General features: G+C 35.6%; 1 protein-coding gene across 1 annotated transcript in view; it reads left to right on the top strand.

Annotated features, from left to right (window-relative positions):
* The window catches only part of LOC140157262 (solute carrier family 7 member 14-like), a 104,625-nt gene that overhangs the window by 8,008 nt on the left and 74,012 nt on the right, over positions 1-22,605 (top strand). The window contains exon 2 of the mRNA XM_072180391.1: positions 10,165-10,509. Coding sequence (XP_072036492.1) covers positions 10,248-10,509 — 262 coding nt within the window. The 5' untranslated portion in view covers positions 10,165-10,247. The remainder of the gene's footprint in view (positions 1-10,164; positions 10,510-22,605) is intronic.

Genomic DNA, 22,605 nt, shown 5'->3' with positions numbered 1-22,605 from the left:
ATATTTCAATCCAAAGAGGGGCAACTAAATCGCACTCACAAAATAATGGATTAAACTCATGTTTGAATGCAAGCGTCTTTGACGAACTGGTGGCCATATTGATATTATTTTCATTATGCAACGCATACGTTGATTAAGTATTGAATGACAGAGATTGAGGGTGTGTGTGTGGGATATATAAGCATGCTTACAATAATATTCAGAATCAGGTGAAAATTGACAGTGTAATGATAACGCGAAGGTCATTAAAATTATTTTAATTAACGTTTCTTTCTTGTTCAAATGAATAGGCAATAGGACCTAAATCAGATTCTTTGAATATGAAAATAAACGATATGGAATAACTCCCGCGGTGCATTGATTTTGCTTTTTCAGCGGATTTAATCACTATCATTAAGAATACATGCTTGCCGGTAATGTCATTTTAAGTGCACCTGTTTGGCCAATAAGATTATTAAATATTATCAAATAAACTAAATAGTTTAGACCTCAGAGTTGATATATTAAATCCTATCCTTAAATTAAGGTCTTGTGATTTGGCTGCGATGGCTTCCGAGTTCCATTCTTGCATGTTGTAACGTATAGTGTAATTTTACTTGTTTTTCAACAAATAAGTTGACCTCAATTTCAAAAATCAGCATATGAAACAAATTAGCCTTGTATGGATTCATCTATCTATCTATCAAAATTCACTACTAGCAACCTGTTCATGGTAATTCAAGTTGCATCGGCATTCTCATTTCAAGGTCGTTTTAATATGCTTGAAAGGCAATTCCATCTCCATCATGCTACACTGACTACCAAAGCTTAGAATTATAATTGACCACAAACACGCAGAAATGAAAATCTATCACAGGTTAGTTTAAAACACCTATCTATTGGCTAAAAATAAACCATCCGTTATAAACACATGGGTTTTGTCTTACCATCCAAGCTAGTTAAATGGTATTAGACACTTCTGATAAGGTTGTCACAACGGCAAGATGATCGCTATGGATTTTGCCTTAGCCTTTTCTCTACTGCGAGACGAAATAACGGTTCCGTATATTTATCTTAAAATCAAGTAAATTAAATCTAGTTTTATACTAATGTGCAATTATTTCAAATGAGCATAAAAATGCATTAAAATATATAAGCCAAACAGTGTTTTGCGTTAGTAGCTGTTTAAATATATATATCTTGTGTTCAATTTGGAAGTGTTTGGAACATTTTCGTTATGAAAAATGTTTTATGTAGTGTATATATAAGCTACATGTAGTTATCCATAGCCAAACTGATTGAGCAAAGCAGTTTGCGTCATTAACTTAGTATCGTATTGCAAACAATGTGCACTATATTGCATCCGTGCGCAAATCAATTGTAAGGCTGGATACCCAGTGTCTAACAACAATATCATCAATCGTGAAAAGTGTGGGTGGTTCAGTGTTGTACCTGGGATAGATGGCAGAATGATTTAATCGGGATATATAGATTGAACGGTGACTTAATCGGGACACCGGGTGACACTAAACAAGAAAATTAGAATCTTTCATCATAGATATTTAAGGGGTGGGGTATGAACGTTTGGACAGTATTTATTGTGGGACATTAGACCACATCAGATATATCGAATTGCATTCTGAATACGAAGAATGTCCTGATATCAAATAATTTTGATTTTTTGAAATTCGCAATGTAATACACATTTTATGGCAAATGATTAAAAATTGATATTTTTGATATTTAACAGTACTTGAAGTCCTACCTTGACCTAAGGCGTCGGCACGGGTGGATCACTCTGCCTTGCCATCTGTATCATGATGCTTTGCCAAGTTGTTCTCTGTTTTGCTAGCCTTCCAGCTTCTACCAGGGATGTCAAGTTAATGGTTGAGGAATCTGTCTTTATGCAATCCATCCATCTCTTTGGTGGTCTTCCTTTTGGTCTCTGTGGGAGTATACTTGCTTCCAGGAGGATTTTGGGGTATCTTGTGTTTGGCATTCTTTGGACGTGTCCAAAGAACCGCAGTCGTTTCTGAGTTACTTTGTTTAAGATGGTGTGGTTCATTTCTAGCGATTGACGGATGGTTGAGTTTTTAATTTTGTCTAAACGAGATACTCCCAGGATTTTCTCAGACACATCATCTCGAAGACAAGCAGACGGTTCTCATCTTCCTTTTTCAAGGCCCAGGTTTCTGCACCATATAGCAGGATGGAAAGAACAAGTACTCTGTACAGTTCAACTTTGGTTGAGCGGCGAATATCCTTCGCACTCCAGATTGGTTGTAATCTTTGAACTGCACCTAGCGCTTTGCCTATTCTGTGTTTGACATCCTCCTTGCATGTTCCTCTGCCAGATATTTTTCCCCGAGGTAGATGAATTCGTTTACTTGATTTAGATTATGTCCATTAATATTGATGTTGAGCTGGATTTCTTGTCGACTGATGACTTGAACTTCTGTTTTGGAAATGTTGATTTTGAGCCCTAGGTTGGAGCTATTTTTGAATACTTTGTCCACAAAAGTTTGGAGGTCCCTGGGTGTTTCTGCTATAAGAACAATGTCGTCGGCGAAGCGGAGGTTTGAAATAAGCTGGCCTTGGATATGTGCTCCTATGGTGATGTTATCAGTTGCATAAAGCATAACCAGTTCGAGGAGGATATTGAAGAGTTGGGGCGAAATTACACATCCTTGGCGTACACCCACTGTTGTATGGAACCATTCCGTGAGGTCACTATTTACTCTCACTGCATTGTTGGATTTGCTGTAGAGGGCTCTAAGCATATTGATTATCTTAAGCGGAAATCCAAAGAAGCTGAGTGCTTTCCATACACCCTCTTGCCATACGGAGTCGAAAGCCTTCTCAAAGTCTATATAACAACAGAATAACTCCTTTCCCTGCTCAAGATATTTTTCTGTAATTTGTCGCAGTGTGAACAGTTGATCCACAGTCGACCTTCCTGGGCGGAATCCCGCTTGAGATTCGGAGATCACTTCTTCAGCTTTCTTTAGTATTCTTCTTTGGATAATTGTGGTGATGATTTTACCTGCATGGCTTAGTAAGCTAATGCCCCTATAGTTATCACAGTCCAGTTTATCCTTCTTCTTGTAGATAGGGGTAATGATGGCTCTGCCCCAGTCGTCAGGAAATGTTTCATTTTTCCATATCATATTGCAAAGTTTGTGCAATATTTCCACACCTATTTCTCCGGTAGCTTTTAGTTCTTCGGCAGTCACATTGTCATAGCCAGGGGCTTTGTCATCAGTGAGTTTCTTAATAGCACTGATAACCTCCTCTTTCAGGATATCTGGTTCTTCCTCATCCATAGCCATTTGTGGAGTGCTATTGGTCATTTCAGTGTTTATTGGATTTTGCTTGTTGTAAAGTTCTTCATAGTTCTCTTTCCAGCGACTTTTCACGTCCTCTATATTCGTTAGCACGTCCCCCTGCTTATTTTTAACAGTTTGCATTTTAATGCTGCGTTTATTTGTTATCTTCTTTATGGTGGAGTAGACTTCCTTTGCTTTGGTAGCTTGGTGCGCTTTTTCTACATTGACACATAGATCCTTCAGCCAGGCATCTTTGCATCCCTTTGTTTTACGTTTTATGTCTCGTCTTAGATAATTGTATCTTTTCCGTTTGCTTGTATCTGTTTTCATCTGCTGTTTCACCTTTGATCGCTCTTCGCTCAGACTGATGACCTCCTGGCTGATCCATGGCTTTGGTTTTTGAGGCTTCTTGAAACCCAGAAGCTTTTTTGAGGTGTCGCTTATGGCAGTTTTGATACCATTCCACATGGTATCAACATCAGTGTCGTCATCATTGAGTAATGGGGCAAACTTGCCTCCAATTTCAATCTCATATCTAGTCCTTGTGTCTTGATTTTTGAGTTTGAAAATGTCATATCGTTTGGGGTGGTTGCATTTTGGCTTTGACTTGAACTTCAGTTTGATGTCTGTCAGCACCATTTGGTGGTCAGATCCAACATCTGCACTTGGATAACTTCTACAGTTGGTAATACATCTTTTCCACTTGGTGTTAATCATGACTTGAAGTAAACTTTATAAATCTGATGATTTATACTAAAAGTGTATGTAGATGGGATGAAAATCCGACGATCAATTGAAAATTTGGACCTTTCGTATTGAAGATATGGATTTTTTCCCAAAACACACAAAAAAAAATTAGGTCTTTTGGGGAAAAAATCCATATCTTCAATATGAAAGGTCAAAATTTTCAATTGATCGTCGGCTTTTCCTCTCAGCTACATACACTTTAAGAATATATCATTAGATTTATAAAATTTACTTCGAGGACTGTTATATAATTATCAAAAATGTGAAAAATATCACATTTTAATAATTTGTCATAAAATTTGTATTATACCGTGAATTTCAAAAAATGAAAATTATTTGATATCAGAAAGATATTCTTCGTATTCAGAATGTAATTCGATATGTCTGATGTGCTCTCATGTCCCACAAAAAATACTGTCCAAACGCTTAAAACGCTCATTCCAGATCCCTTAATACAACTTCATGAATTATAGAATACTGATTATAGGCAGACTTGCATCCTGTTGGTGAAATAAGATTTGTAATATCGATTGAATGAATCTGAATCACTTTCGATTATTAAATTAAAGACTGCGTTGATATTGTCATCAATGTGTCATCGATATTGATTTATCGATGACGTGGTTATCAATTTCCTAATGACCATGATGACGAACTTTTGACGATATGATTAATATTGTCATCTTGATCTTCTTAATATTTGACATTAAGAGTAATGCATGTCAGCATAAGCGGCTAAAATATATAGAATAATGTCAGTCAGAATAATATTTTAAGTGATTTAGATTAAAACACCATTCAACCTGCTTCTTATATTACCAATCCGCTTATAAACATGTTAAATATCACAATTGCTTTCATGATCATACAAAGTCGCAAGAATTGATTGTTTCTGAAAAAGAGAGGCATTGTTTGTTTCTCTTTTATTGACTGGGACGAACACGGCAAAGCATTCGGAACCCTAATCTTATAGTTGAACTCACGACCCCAATTGTTCCCCGGTACACCAAAATGATCACATAAGCCTCCAAATGGCTTGTCCTAATCTAAGGGTCATGCTTAAATACGCGCACTAACCTATCGCCTTACCCGGCCGGAATAGAATCAACTTCGAGGATATAGGGGTTGGTGAATCCCATAGATATTTTATTTTCACTCTACAACAATATGAAATTAACCCCAAACATACCACATACGTGCACAATATATATTTAGCCAACAATATATTTTGGCCTGTTTTATGTATATCTAAAATTTACCATTTTTTTGTGGAATGGAGAATGTTTAGTACTTAATATTTTGATATAAACTGTATAATGTTTATTATCATTAGTATTGTTATACGTTTACTACAAAATCCACCTTTCGCTTTTATTTCTAAAAGAATACATCTTTTCTGAACCTCCTTATTTCGGGATCCTCTCTGACATTTCCAATATATTGTACCATGTGTTATAGCTCCACTACGGTTCACATCCAATAACATGGTTTGCAAAACACCTTTATTTAACATGATTTAAGAAAAAATATGCAGACATCGACACAGTGAACCCGTGCGTCTTGCATGGAAATTGTCACTGGCTTAGAGCGAATCGATAAAAGCTTCATTAAACAGCTACTGAGACACTAACACACGGTAGACATATTTTTTCGCATGTTATAACCCACACGGGAGTTGTAGTTTGAAACCACGTGTTCAGTACTACATACATTTTTATGAATTTTAAAATGGCGGGAAGAGTTGTTTTAACCTTTAGAAGACGGAAGTCAACTTGACAGCAAATGGAAGGCTATACGAAATTAAACTTTTATGTTGAATTCGTGGGTGTAATTTATCGACACAAAGATGCATATTTCAAAGAAGACAATCAACAACCGTTCTCGTTAAATATCAGACTTGCCAATATAACTTTCTTTATGAATTTACAAAAGATTCACCTATGTAAACCGAAAGTTATTTGCAGACTACGCGAGTAGAATTAATTCCCGCCGTTTTTAAGGTTCAATATGTACATCGAGGGATTTGGAATTTTCGCGAATATGGGTACCTCTTAAAGATATAAGAAGACGGGGGAAATGAAATTATAATTATGTAGATTTTTTTACGAAGGAGGAAGATGCAATTGTTTAAGAGAATATGTAAGTCTGGGACGATGATCTCAATAAAGGCTGAAAGGGTTTGAGGTGGTCACTTTTTTCAAAAATCAGCATCTCTTTTCTTCTTCAAACCTTCTTCGGATGTGGGAGTGGGATAAGTAAATTAATGCCTAATTCTTCATGATACTGACGTACGTATGATAATTATGTAGAATGTTATTCAATCGTACCTGTATCTACTCTAGCTTATACATGCTCATGAATGAAAACATTTTATGGAGCTCGATTACAACATTTGAAACAAAATATTAACAGATTAATCAGATACTGACACAAGATACAGATGTGACCTCCTTTTCGCATTTTAGTTAAAGTATGCAATCGACAGTGATGATGAAAGCAATTGAGACTAATTACCAGATTGTGAGCAGAGTTTGCCGCATACATGTACGATATTATCCTCATTATCTGCTTTTAAGATTTATATTCACATAATTAGAGAAGTGGTTCGCCTTCCAGACATGCGAGGATTACTTGATAATGCATTTCAATCAGGGGCGTAAGCGGCACTAGCCAGAGGGAACAATTATTATAAAAGGACAGGAAATTTTCCTCAAAAATAATATCAAGGGTTAAAAAAAACACTACCTTGCAGAAGAAGAAAACCAACAGCACTATTAGGAAATTCGGGGTGGTGCAACTCAGGGGAAATCAGATGTTAAGACTAATTCTTATTTTTGTTTTTGGAATTGATTTTGATATTTCATGCTCAGCGTTGAACTCCAAAACATATTTTTGTACGTTGCGTTACAAAGGGAGAGTATAACCTTTTATACCATTAACAATATCATCAAATACAATCCACATCAGACGCATTTCGACGACGTTCTGTAATTGCTGGCAGCCCAGCTTCCATAATTTTTCCCTTTGTGGGAGGATGAAGCTGTCTTCACGAAGTGCCGCTTTAAAGGGACACTGAAGTTGTAAAATGGTGCAATATTTAAATTCTTTGAAATTCCAGTTATAATTTCCTTTTTATTGGAAAGAATTGGATATTGGGTTCTCATTTTATGATTCATAGACGTGGACAAGATAACGCAAAATTGAAACCGCTTGTAATATTTCGTATATTTTCCTATACTAATGCATCACCCAATTTGAGTAGCAGAACCTGCAAAAATACACTGTCCAGCATCTTATGTTTTGAATCATGCATTACTTTTCTGCCCTGCGGGGCTATTTTATATTGGAACTCCATAAGTTGCAAGTCCTCACTATGGGAGTTTCCGGCCTCAGCCCTGCCGGGCTTGTGGCCTTGGTGATTTTTGTTGAGGCCCAGCGCCTAAAAAAACCATCAAGGCCGCAAGCCCAGTAGGTTTGTTTTTTAATTTTATATGAGCTTCTCTTAGTTCACAATCAATCAATATCAAGAAACGGTTTAAAAACTATTATTTGCAGTCATGTATAAATAAATTGAATCTCATTTTAGAATTGAAACAAAGACAGATAAAAGTAGGTCTGTTATCAAAACTGAAAATACTAACGAACGCCTCCAACTTGCCCCAAATCTCAAGTTCACAGAATAGCTTGAATAACTAATTGATGTTCCTCAAAATAGTCTTAATTGAATTTTATGTTCGTTCCCTTCATTCACAATCAAAATTAGGAAGCATTTTAAAAGTTGTTCTTTGCTGTCACGTATAACGAAAATCAATTATGAATTTTATTTAGAATTGAATCAAAGGCAGATCAAAATTCTAAAGAACGCCTCCAACTTGCCCCGAATCTCAGGTTCGTAGAATAGTTTGAATAAAATAGGTGATGTCGTATAGGACGAGACCACTCACCCGGATTGTATTATAGATTTTTTGCCTGTGTCGCAAACAGAACACGTAAACACCATTGGCTTCATAGTCCATGTCAGTTAGTGTAGTCTGCTGGGCTGGCGAGCTCAATTCACATTTTGAAAAAATTCATTCTAAAAATCATAAGATGTTATATTTTATTGAAGCAGGTGATATTGTGACAAAAATCAGTATAATATAGATAAGATCAGTAGGGGTGTTTGAGCCGAAGCTGTGCTTGTGTTTTGAAACACATATATTTGAAGCTGATGGTATTCAAAGGTGCGCTCGCAAAACATTGTACAATGTAACTTTGTGACGTCGGGCTGCCTGTTTCTTATAGTATAGACAAATCGACAGTAGCCCTGAGCATTCATTTATTATGTATCAAGTCTTGAACCTTTCAGGGAAACGGCTTTTTGTAATTTATTTAATTGAAATATAAAAGCATTTAATTTCTATCAAAGGTTTTTCATCATTAACTATCCTGTAGATTCATTTTCGTATGACTATTGTAATATAATCTAATAAATCGCTAGAGTTTGTATTTACAGGGGTATGTAACGCATTAAGTAAATTAATGTTCAGTTAAAAATAGCATCTTAGCATATCAGAGGTTACTAGGTCGCACATGAAGCACATGAGCGGAAAGAAAATGGTAGGAACCGAAGAGTTGACTTTATTGCGCAGCACATGCAGACAGTGTCTTTCCGAGATCGCCGTACTCTACATGAGAATATAGTGGAATGATTTGCCAATGGCATTTCAACTCAAAATGCGAGTTAGTATAAAAACATCTCTGGGCCATATCTTACATGACTCTTGAATGCCTGCCTTAGGCATAGGGAAAGTAAATGCATGTTTTACAACAAGTATATACGCAGACCGTAATAATTTAAAGTGAAATAGCGATTCAATGTTGCAGCTCTTTCCCTGAATCCTATATGAAGTTATAATTAGCAGAGTGCATCTTCGACTACTGGTCGTATTCAAGATCTGCCAAGTATTCCAATTTAAATCATCTGTATCAATCAAAGATGTACACTATAAAAACCCAAGAGCGACTGGGGTACCGATCGAAGGCGAGGGGAAACAAAGCAGAAAATACTTCAATTATTTTAAACACTTAACAATTAAAACAACACACAACAAGGAAAACATTATTATAGATACGGATACATGTACATTTTTGTAGTTCTAACTACACGACCAATCAAGCAGTCAATTTCCATTTATAAAGCGCTAAAATCTTCAAAAAATCATGCTCTTAGACGTTGGAGATCATAAAAAGCTTTCGGAGGTTTTCAAATTAGATGTACTGTTTTTGATGTCCACCGGCAGTTTTGACAGTTTTGGGGCACCACGCCAAAGAAAATGCCTTGTCACCAAAGGAACATAAAATGGAAGATCTTATAGCCTTCTGAGAATTGTTGTAGTCAATTTGCTACTTGATTGGAAGCCAATGTTTTTGCGTCTTTTTTATTAACCTTGTTGAACACGTTGGAGTTTATGTTCCAGTGCCTTGCTGATATTTAGCAAGAGACTGTTGCAGTAGGCAAGCTTGGACGTGACTAGAGAGTGGACGGTACTTCCATATTTGTGACATATTCAGTCAACTTGGTAGATTTGACAATAATTACTCTAATTATGAGCTGACATAATCACCACAGTGCCTAAGATTTCTTACGGAAACACCAACAGCGAATAGGGAGATGGTCAAATGTATATACGTATACGACTGCATACATTTGGAGCTCCATACCATGCTTCCGAATGACATTTCCACATAGAAGCGATAAACATCAAAACGGTCCAAGGACTGGTCGTTGTGGAACACCAAACAGGAAATCGGAAGAGCAGAAAATTTACAATTTATGTGAACTTTTTATGTTCTTCTAGTCAGATTATGCTCTTCTAGATATGATTTTAGCCATCTCAGTGGAACAACGTGCATACTCTGAGAAAGAAAGACCGCCGTGGGTTCACATAATTTCCAACTTTCACTTATTTAAGAATGTGAAAACATCTTGACATTATCTGTATTGAATATAACCTACGAGATAGGGGACCTATTATACATGACGTAAAAATACTATTTTAAATGGTCTAAATTTAATTGTAAGTTTTGGTATATTATTGTTAACAATACATATTTTCTTTCGCTTTTTCAGGTCTTGTAAGCTTGTACACCGTATCACACACAGGACTGTAAATATTTGAATTTGCCCGCTTCTGTGATTGAAACACATTTAAAATGGGAATACGCAGTGCATTAGACTCGTTATTTCGGCGGCTAGTCCGCGTCAAAGCCTTGGATCTTACTGGTAACCAGCCTGCAGAGGAAGTGCCGGGGAAGCTACCGAAATGCCTTTCAACTATGGACTTAGTGTCCTTAGGAGTAGGAAGCTGTATGGGAACCGGTATGTACGTTGTATCTGGTCTGGTTGCCAGGCAACTTGCCGGACCTGCTGTGATTATATCCTTTACGATAGCTGCAATGGCGTCTATTTTATCTGGTAAGTAAATTACATAAAAGAAGTTCCAACCATATTCCTAACCAAGATCCCATTTTGGACATTTGATGACACATAACAGGTAGTGACGCATTACCTTCATGAGATAATTCAGCAAGCAGCATCGTCAACGTACCGTCTCTACAATCGCTCAATTCCACAATGTCCAATAACAATGACAACCAATTAAGTGTCAAATTAGGAAGCCTACTGGACCACAAAAGTAGCTGATTACTTTTGAATATAATCCATATCTCTATATTGTTGTCAAGGACAATGGCGCAAGTTTTATAAGGTAAATATTTATCATGGGATTATCTGGCTATGCTATTCAGCATTACCCATGTTCTTACAAATCCCAGAATGCGGTGTAATCGGCGCGCACATCGATGCAAACATGGTCATTGCGCACATTAACCTGCGCAGTAACATATATAAAAGATGTGTGCATTGGGGTGACGTCCTTGGGGTTACTTGTTCTTTCGCAAAGAACTTCGTTTGAATATGCTAATGTTTTTGAGCGGGCTTAATCTTGGGAAGGAACAATTTTCATGGCAAATTTGAAATGATCAACATGTTTAAAAGTCTAGTATCAGAGTGTTTTTTAATATCATCTAACAATAGAGTGGTTTTTAAAAATATCCATGTCAGTAAAATATTTTCTGCTACACAAATCCTATCAGATAGCAATCCTACAAAATACTATACACATGAGGTTAATGTCTGCTATTGAAAAATACTGAAAATATCACACAACGCAATATGAAAAAATTAAAGAAACTCGGGAAGAAACTATCTGATTTGAGCCTGACGTTTCAAAGGCAATGTAATACTTCACCATTCTATATAATATTCACATTTTTACCCCTTTATATTATTATTTTTAATGTTTGTAACTTCACCAGTTGACAGTCCAATGGCAGCAGAACATACTCTGAGTATATAGATATAATGCATCACTGACATACTGCATATGAATATTTGAAGTATGAGACGTCAAATGTAATTTGATTTTTCATTTACATTACTCAGGATTGCAGCGTAAATAGTGGTGTTGTCATTAAATATTACCCTGGATAATGTCTGATTTGACTGCACGATAATAACCATTGGTTTGTATTAATGCTGTCATTTTCAAGATGAACGATATGGAAAGCAAATCTGATAAATTGAATACACTTTTGGTATATGTAAATAGAAAGCAAAATTATGCTTCTAAGCTACTAAAATTTGGTATACTCAACGGAGCGCTTTCACTGGGTCAACCGGCGTCTTCAGCGAATGCTATTGCGCTGAAGATATCTTCAGAGCAATAACATCCGCTGGAGACGCCGGTTTCTTTAGAACAATAACTTCCGCTGAAGACGCCTGTTGACCCGGTGAAAGCGCTCCGGTGAGTATACCAAATTTTAGTAGCTTATATAGAAGCATAATTTTACTTTCTATTTACATTTACCGCTACGTATGAATATACACAATTATACTTTTGGCATAATATTCAAAGTATTTACATACTTATTTTAAACACCTTAACCAAATCAGCAACAAACAATGGCGTAGATAAACAGTCGGTAAATAACAAAAACTAAACTTAACAAGTTTGACGAATAATTTGTTTATAATGATAGCTCAAAATCTATTCAAATTGAAAACACCGATTGTTCAATCTCAATTCATCCTTCCGTACGAGTATAGCTATTTTGGGGCTAGAAAAGCCCTTCTCATTCAATGTTTTTGTTCAGAAAATCTGAATTGCTTCAGCTTTTCCCCAAAACTCTCGCACTGGCAATTATTCTTTCCCTGTAGCTCTTTGCCTTATTTTAAACACGCATCGGTATTCCATACATTAGGCAAACAGTTTATAAATAGAAAGTTATTTTTATCTACTTTACTCAAGAAAATAGAGTGTTCTAAGGCAATGTTAACGTTTTATATGCTATTGCTCTGATAAAGGACAGATTCTCACAGAGTAGAATATTGTGGATTATATTCTTACAACAGGATTATGTTTAATCGGATATCTACATGTACTTATAATTTATCAATATTCACAGACATTACAGACGGTATCTAACTTCATTCTTCATCTTCTTAATCACATAAATATTGAATATTGGAACAAAACTGATATTTTAGTAATATTATGAGGTAATTGAATTATACACCCTTTAATCAACATGTGCGCATGGAAATATTATCTTTTACTGAATAGTGTTAATCCCAACAAACACAAAAAAATTTAAAACGTTATGCGTTTTAGTTCTTGTCAAAACGTTTTAATAATATTTAAATGTTGGATTATATGAAGGTCATGAAAACATTTCTAAAACGTTTGATGTGAAAAAACACTGCAAAAACTTGTTGTCAAAATGTTGTCATTATAATGCGAAATATTTGTTGGCAAAATTGTTTGCAAAATATTTTGTCAACTCTTAACCCTAGAACTACTGATATTTTGTAACACGGACTACGAAAAGGGGGTTGTTACAATCCTCTAATTTTTAATTGTAAACGTCATATACAATTAAATTATATCAATGTATAAATATGGGCTTCCTCTATCTAGTGATACCAAAATAAGCACAAACATTCCCCACTTAATGTCGCTATGATGTCATAATGTGAGCTCGCCCATGCAAATTTGTGAAATTCTGGCTATATGTACAAAAGAATCGGCATAATTCATTTTTGGCTAAAAGTCTACGAATATGCGATTCTCACCAAATTTTCTCCTAAATATATAAGACTATTTCAACCTAACTAACGAGTAAAAAGTCAGTTGCCCTTGGAATAATTTTACAAAGAACGAAATTAAAATTATGGATTTTACTGTGCTCTCTATGGTCATTTTTGAAGACCGGTTTCAGTGGTAAAAATTTTACCACTGAAATGAGCGCAAAGGATGGAGCTACGATTAGCTTAGGTCGTTTGGGCGTAAACACGCGCGTTTTTTTATGACGGATACAAATCTTAGGAGAGCTGGTACAACACCTCTTCGTAGTTCAAGTGTTAATAAGATTATGTTATAATGTTTTGTAGCAAGTTTTTGAAAATATTTTCTGATTGTTATTAAAACGTTGTATATCCTTTACATAACCCGACATTTTCTGTAAAACGTTTTGTGTTTCATGTGTTACTTGGTTAATTAATGGCAATCCGGTTTCTGGTAAGTCTGCTTTGCTGCTGAAATTGCTAATTTACGCATTAGCCCTATCAATGCCTGGTTTTGCAGGGTACTTCATGACTGTAATGGTGGGGTACGTGGAGTGGGTTAGGTTTGGGGATGGGGTGTGTAGGGGGGTGTATGTGTGTAATACACACTGTGTATTTATGTGATAATATTCTTGGGTTAGTGTATCTGCGTCAAATTCTTGTAAGCAGGGTTAAATAATAGCTTGTGAATATTTAAACAATATTTTTTTCTGTATACTGCGAAACAAAATACCAATCAAATGAAACAGTATTTCGTCAGGTTGATGTTTATTATGACCACAACACTGTTGTGTAGGCAAAAGTTTAATGACGTCAAAAAGAAACTCGATAGGTATATACAGTGAAGAAATGTAGCTGTTTTAAAAACACGACTTTTCTAGACTCTCGTGAAAAATTAACACCTGCAAAAACAACAACGACAATGATAAATGATACAGCAAAAACCTGTCAGTAGTACTTGATTGCCATATAATAAGCCAATGGAGGTTATCCACTTTACTCATGCGTGACTTCTAACAAAAGACGCTGGTTCCCGTAGTATTCCTCATTCAAACCAATTCAATGCACGACCTCGGAGTTACCTGCATGACTTTGGCGGGCTATTTTGAAAAAGTCATGGTTGCACATGCAGGTACTTCTTTTGAATATCCTAAACACGGTATAGCAGTTGCTGATAGGATATGCAGCTTATAGAACACGGATAACCTCTATCCAAACAATGACGAAGCAAGTTTACTAACCAACAATTGTTTGATTAAAATAAATGCATTATAAAGTGTACAAAGTATAATGTAAAAAGTATGCAAATAACAAATGACGTAACGGTGTGTATTTAAAAATGAACACATTAGCACAGTACTTTTAAAACAATGCACCATAGAGACCCACCCAATATCCCTGCTTCACGGATGTTTGTTCTGCTATAGTAAAGGCTCATATGTGTTTCTGAATATAAATGTTAATAGCTCATTATAGTATCACAGAGTTGGAGACGACGTGAGCCAGCAAGAGATCGAATGATTAAGCGTTACATTTACCTATCACTTTAATTTGCTTAAATTTCAAATTAATACTCACGTCGCGAGCGATCAACTATTCCCTTTTAGCAAATAATGTCATTGTTATTTTTGGTGTATCAATTAAACGATCATGCTTATTGTAAAATACATTATTGCATATTGCTGGCGACTAGAGTATATCAAATAAACATTAATGCTACGCTATAAACCGCCTTCATCTTATGGGGTTCGTATACTGACGCGATAAGTAGATCCGGTTACCAACCGCGCATAGATAACACTTTTATATCCCTTAGTAAACCAGCTCACACACCTTAAGGTATCCTGCCGCCAGCTCAATTTGAATATCTATGACGCTTTTTGCCGTTCAGATAGAAGAAAATGCAACCTCATGGTTTGACCTTTGCTGAATCATTGTTGTGAGGAATATAGGAACAGAGGAATGACTTAAAATTCAAGATTAACCCTTTTCCTGCTAATGAGGAGCACATCTTCATGTATAAAATAATGATTTTTATTCAGTTTTTTAATATTTGCCAATAATCATGCTAAAATATTTTGAACACAAAGTACATTCAAATAAGAACAAAATAAAAATGACTTCTTGGTGGATTGGGTTTAGATATTCTATAGACATTTTATACTTTTTCTTTCAATACTCCTATACTCTTACTGTACAACAACATTATACAGCTTCATGCACGTCTTCTAATGCGCCGCAGGACTAACTCACCTGAAGAGAACTTGGTATATGGTTTCATTAAAGGTCTACATAGTGCTGAAATCAATTCGACGTATCTTTCTGTGGTAGTTTTTTTTCTTTTAACTTAGAGGAAGAAAATGTACAATAGGGCACTTTGAAGGTTTGGGGCAACTGATCATAGCTGAATGGTAGATACACAGACAGGTGATAGCTATGGGTATTGAAGATTGGGAATTAAGTATAGATCACGTCAGCTACAATCCAAAATTTGGCTTTGTATCTTGCACCTTTGTGGAATAGTTATTGACCGATGTTTGTATATATATTTGTATATATATCGGTAGAGCAGTGAGCTAAATTAGTTTCGCCTCTCGGAATTTTGTATTTGTAATGTATGCAGGAGGTGATAATTTATGTCGAATATCGGTAGCACTAGTTCAGGTACCTTTCTAATTATTTTGATACGTGCATTTTTAACTTGGGATCAGCAATTGACTACAATACACAAAACATATATAAATATTATTTGCACTAATAAGACCACTACAAATAAATTTTGTTTTGTTTTTTGATAGACAAATCCAATGTTTTCTACTCACTTTCTTAGCTTTCGATTACCGGTTATGTCATCTTGATCACAGATGTCCAGGCTCATTATCAGTGATTATATTTATAGCTTAATTTATGATATGCTTTAAACGTATTATAGTTATGATTTGGAGCCACTGAAGACAATTAAAATTTAAATTTGGAATTTCAGGCCTACCATTATATACTCTCGCAATCATGTGTAAATTTCAGCAGCACTGCATAAAAATAGTGATACTGATTAGTAAAAAATAAGCTCTACTGCTAAACCTATCTAATATTTGTGGAGATATAAAAGAAGATTCCAAAATGAAAACAAAACGGCTTATTAGTTTACGCATCTGTCAAGATGGGTCTTAGTGCTCATTTCATCACCTCACTTACACTCATACAAATTATGCACCTTTATAGGGAAGAACGTAATCTGATATAGGCTTATCACAGTTGCAACAGGTTCTCAGTAAAGGTTAACTTATATAAATAAGTTTGGTAATCTTATTCGTTTTAGTCATCAATGGGAATTCGTTCGCCACATTATGATGTGCGTCGTATCAAATTTATTCTGTTTTTGTAATTTATCATTATGTCAAAATTGGATTTTGCGGTATTCTAATTTGTACATGTAATGTGTCGTGTTAGATTCATTCATCCAAATGGCACCGTCGTTAATTAGAATTTCACTGAGTTAATATGAGTGTGTTTCAACAATTGTGATGTGCTTAGTTTATACTATAGCACAGTTTTAGTAAGCGAGAACTGGGTTAAGTATTGTAGATATAAGGCTTCACTTTCTATATTTTAAATTTACTTTTTATCAAAATAAATGAATATCAAGAATTATTATCATTAGACGTGACGTATTATGCGATGGCTGATAGAGCAGAATTGGTCAAACACGACACTGTCACACTGAAAATGTGTAATGGTTTTTTGAGACAAATGACTTACACGTGCAGTTCATATCCTGTTTATAACTGTCTCTGCTTCAATAGAGTTATGTAATGTACAACATTTTGACATACAAGAACTTCACATTGTCTTATCAAATTTAAACCCAGTTTTCTTAAAGTGTTCGACGTCTGTTTGGTTTCTGTCAAACAGGACCATACGTTTTCCTCTTCTTAAGAATATCGGACAAGATATAAAAACAACCGATTCATGAAAACACATCAGGAACATTTGTACATCAATTACATATAATAATAATATTACTTCAATTGTCATAAATTACAAACATGAAAAAACATTATAAGCAATTTAAATGACAATCCAGGAAAGAAGAAATAGACTAAACAGTCCAAACACAATGTGTTCTTCTTTCCTGATTATAATGTACATATAATACTAATAATAATAATATTATAATAATAGTAATAAATACCAGATACACATTAAAGCAAAAACATTTGCAGAAAAAAAAGAGTGAAACACTCTAAGACATATAACTTATGCACACAGGATGTATCAACAGCACACAAGATACAGGTAGCAAAATATACACATAATTATGTGAACAAAGTTATTGCCATAGAGTGGGCTCCAAATTTAAAAATACAACTAAATTTCCCAAATTTAAACCAAAATGCTTACTCACAAGAGATTTCAAAACATAAATGGCAATGAAGGGAAATGAAAGTAAACATGCATATGAAAAACATAATTACATCATAAAATGTTCTTTAGACATGGCCTTAAACAAGGTAAGGGAGGGCGCAGAGCGGATATCATTGGGAAAATAAATAAAAATAAATGTAGATATTTATATAGCGCTTTATGCCGTAAACAGCCTCAAAGCGCTTTACATTTATTCCGCCGTTATTAGAATATGTCGGAACCACGTTTGCAGCCTACAATTGGTGCAGGGTTCATCAGAACAACGACTGTGACTACCCCTAACAGCTTCCCATTACACCTGGGTGGGGTGAGGCAAGCGAGGCAAAGCGCCTTGCCCAATGGCGCAACACGGTGGTGGGACGGGGACTCGAACCAACGCACGTCAAGCAAGCTCTCAGATTATGAGTCCAAGGCCGTAACCACTGAGCCACCGTGTCCTCTGTGGGAAGTTCATTCCACAAACGTGGAAAGGAAACAAAACAGAGTTGAAAAAGGCATTGGTATGAGAACTACAGTGGAGATACCTAAACTCCTTAACCTTAGAAGGCTTGAAAAATTGGCAAAAAGAAGAAGAAGGACCAATTCCATTAACCAATTTAAAGCAGAAGATCAACCTCAACAAATCAAATAAGTCGCATGTTTTAAGTAATCTAAATTCATCTAATCTAGACTCATATGAAAGATCAGAAGGACACCTCTTCCTATACATCAAAACTTTAGAAATCTTTCTCTGACTCTTATCTAACCTATCAAGCAGGCCAGTCTGACAAGGATTCCATATAACAGCACAGTATGTAAGATGAGGGAGTATCAATGCTTTAAATAGATGCAGAAGAGCACTGAAGTGCATATGGCGAGAAGTTCTGATGACAAAACCAGTTAGGCGAGAAACCTTTTTACAGATATTATCAACATGTGAAGAGAACGATAAGGAAGAGTTGAAAACAACACCAAGCAGTTTATACTCATCAACAACCTTAATTGGAATACCACCTAACTTGTATGTAAAAAGACTACAAGCCCTAGACCTCGAAAAATGAACAACAGCACACTTAGAAGCATTAAGGGGGAGATTATTCTCAATGGTCCACCTGTGAATTCTGTCAAGATCTTTCTGCAGAGCAACTTGATCCTCAAAAGTGCTAATAGAGCGCACAAGTGTATGGTCATCAGCAAATTGAAATAAGGGAGAGGACAGGTTTTCATTAATGTCATTTACAAATAACAGAAACAAGATGGGCCCAAAACAGAACCTTGAGGAACTCCCGATGTGACTGAAGACCAATCAGATTTAGCTCCGCCAAATATAACTCTCTGTTTTCTACCAGAAAGAAAACTTTAAATCCAGTTAAGCACATTATTCCTGATACCATAGCAATGAAGCTTTTGCAACAAAATTGTATGATCTACTCTATCAAAAGCAGCACTAAAGTCAAGAAAAATTCCATCCACCAAATTACAATATTTGCTGTTATCAAGTTTACCACTGAGAAAATGATAAAACTTAGCCAACATCTGCTCACAATTCCTACCATGTCGAAAACCAAATTGATTATCTGAAAGAATGTCATGCTCATCAAAATAACCAAGAAGACGTTTGCAAACCAATCTTTCCAGGACCTTACAGAGGATTGCTGTTAAGGAAACTGGCCTGTAACTCGAAATAGCATTCTTAGGCTTACCAGAGCCTTTGTAAATAGGCACAACATTTGCACACTTCCAAGCAGATGGAATTTCACCCTTTGAAATACAATCATTAAAGAAGGTACACAAAACAGGAGCTAATTCACTTGCACATGATTTTAAGAAAACAGGAAGAATACTATCAGGACCAGGAGACTTGTTGGTATCAAGCTCATTAAGAATGTCAACAACTTCATCAACAGAAAACATGTCAAAAGAGAGACAAGCACCGCCATGAGAAGGGGGAGAGTTAGGAAGGCAGTTCACATCAATGATAGAGGATGTCCCAAAGTTACTTGAGAAATGCTTATTAAAAGCGCAAGCAATATCATCGGGGTCAGTCAAATCACCAGTATCAGTAGTAAATGAAAGTTGGGAAGAGTCCTTAGAACTAGATCTTACATAATTCCACAATTTCTTAGGATTACTCCTAGCTAGTTTGGAAATACCAATAGAATAATTACAATGACTAGTCCGAATAGCTTTTTTCAAATTCCTACTACACTCTTTAAATTGTTGCTCAGCAACTTGACTACCAGATTTCTTAAATCTCTTATACATAAGCTTCTTTGTACATAACTTCCTAATATCCCTTGTCATCCAAGGGACAGACTTACCCTTCTTAACCAATTTCTTAGGAACAGTTTTATTAACAGCAGCATTAATATTATGCTCAATGAAGTCCCATTTGTTACTTATATCATCAATTATATTACAATTATATTATATCATCAATTATATCATCAATTATATCATCATCAATTATATTGCAACATAATTTGAAGATAATTCTTTTCTCACTATTCTAAGCTTTTGCTGTTTACAAAAGTATATAAAAAAGAGTTTCAACTAAAATTTCTTCACGTATAATAAATAAATAAATAAATAAATGTCGGTGATTTAACGTGCGCTACACCTAAGTACCAGCACACTTCAACCATAATTCCGCTGCCATTAGGATATATCAGAATCATTTCCGCTTCCACAAGTCCGCAACTGATGCGCAGGTACTCTCAGCTGACTTAGATTGTGATTACCCCAGCAGCTCCCCATTTTACACCTGGGTGGAGTGAAGCAATTGGGAATTAAGCCGTCTTACCCAAGGACGCAACACACTGGCCGCGGTGGGGGTTCGAACCCACAACCTTTCGATTATGAAGCTTTCGATTATGAAGCTCGCGCCCTAACCATTGGACCACCGTGCTTCCCATACAATAAATTATATGGTCTTCAATTCAACACCACTGAGCTCCCTAATCAACGAGTAAAAATAACTAGGTCACGTCAGGGTCAAGTAAAATGACTTTGCTTGTCCAATAAATGAGGTACCTATATTTTATTACGTGATTCAATTAACCAATCAGAAACCCACTTTCGTATTAACGTATTATATACGCTATATCGACGAGAAGTGCGTATGAACTCTGATAAGTAGACTAATCATGATTGCAGGTCCCGTGTGTCTGTGTCACATTAAGTCGTCTTTAATCGTATCGTGTCATCGATATACCCCAGAACCTCGTGTAGAAGAAGACGATTAGGCATCTTATTTATACAAGATACTGGACATGCCTACATTATTATATAGCAATAAAATATTGTAACTTTCAAATGCCTAACATAAAAGTGATAAAACTCAATTACCCCAGTCCCATAATAGAATCTTGTAGTTTTCGCAAACACGCCGCTGATGCCATAGGTAATCGTGAACAGAGTCCGATGCTATGTGAAACCATCGTCTTCCTAGATATGTACATATAGTTTCCAGGATACTTACGCTATTTTAAATTCATTCCATAATCGAAAATAGTCCCGTATGTTTACAGTAGACAGTTCAACCAATGATCGTCTTTTACATTAGTTGTATACCAATTTCCTGCGGAGAACTTTCGGAGAAATGAGTGTTTTTAACATTCGGAACTGGCTTCGAGGTTTCTGTCATGAACGGTATCTACCACCTCTACTGTAATAAGAAAGATTCCTATGGGCCGCCTGCAGAGGTACACCGTCGCCAAGATACTTGGCTGGTAATGTCCAGTACCACGGCCAAGGGAGTACCATGCCAGTGCAGTACCACTGCTGGTGAAATTCAATAAACTACGGTAATTTGGAATTTCAGGGCTACTTTTATATACTCTCACAATCATGTGCAAATTTCAATAGCACAGCATAAAAAATAGTGATAATTTTTAGTAAAAATATATTCTACTGCTAAACTAAAGCAGCTTCTTAGTTTACGCATCTGTCAAGATGGGTCTTAGTGCTCATTTCATCACCTCACTTTACACTCATACAAATTATGCACCTTTATAGGGAAGAATGTAATCTGATATAGGTTTATCACAGTTGCAACAGGTTCTCAGTAAAGGTTACCTTATAGTAAGTTTGGTAATCTTATTCGTTTTAGTCATCAATAGGAATTCGTTCGCCCAGAAGTGTTCGACGTCTGTTTGGTTCTTGTCATATTGGGACATACGTTTACCTCTTCTTGAGAATATCGGACAAGATGTAAAAACAACCATTCCTGAAAACACATTAGGAACATTTGTACATCAATTGCATAATTTGAAGATAATTACTTTCTCACTATTCTAAGCTTTTGCTGTTTACAAAAGCATAATTATAAACGTCAACTAAAATTTCTTCATGCATAATAAATAGAATAAATTATAATTATGGTCTTCAATTCAACATCACTGAGCTCCCTAATCAACGAGTAAAATAACTAGGTCACGTCAGGGTCAAGTAAAATGACTTTGCTTGTCCAATAAATGAGGTACCTATATTTTATTACGTGATTCAATTAACCAATCAGAAACCCACTTTCGTATTAACGTATTATATACGCTATATCGACGAGAAGTGCGTATGAACTCTGATAAGTAGACTAATCATGATTGCAGGTCCCGTGTGTCTGTGTCACATTAAGTCGTCTTTAATCGTATCGTGTCATCAATATACTCCAGAACCTCGTGTAGAAGAAGACAATTAGATTTTATATTTATACAAGATACTGGACATTCCTACATTATTATAGCAATAACATACTGTAACCTTCAAATGGCTAACATACAAGTGATAAAACTACGATAATTTGGAATTTCAGGGCTACCTTTATAAAACTTTCGCAATTATGTGCAAATTTCAGTAGCACTGCATAAAAAATAGTGATAATGTTTAGTAAAAAATAATTTCTACTGCTAAACATATCTAATATTTGTGGAGATAATAGAAAATTCCAAAATGAAAGCAAAGCGGCTTCTTAGACTACGAATCTGT

This window comes from Amphiura filiformis, chromosome 7 (genome assembly GCF_039555335.1).
Source record: "Amphiura filiformis chromosome 7, Afil_fr2py, whole genome shotgun sequence".
Taxonomy (NCBI): domain Eukaryota; kingdom Metazoa; phylum Echinodermata; class Ophiuroidea; order Amphilepidida; family Amphiuridae; genus Amphiura; species Amphiura filiformis.
Note: the sequence above shows the minus strand (reverse complement) of the source record. Positions and strands in the feature narration are given on the sequence as shown.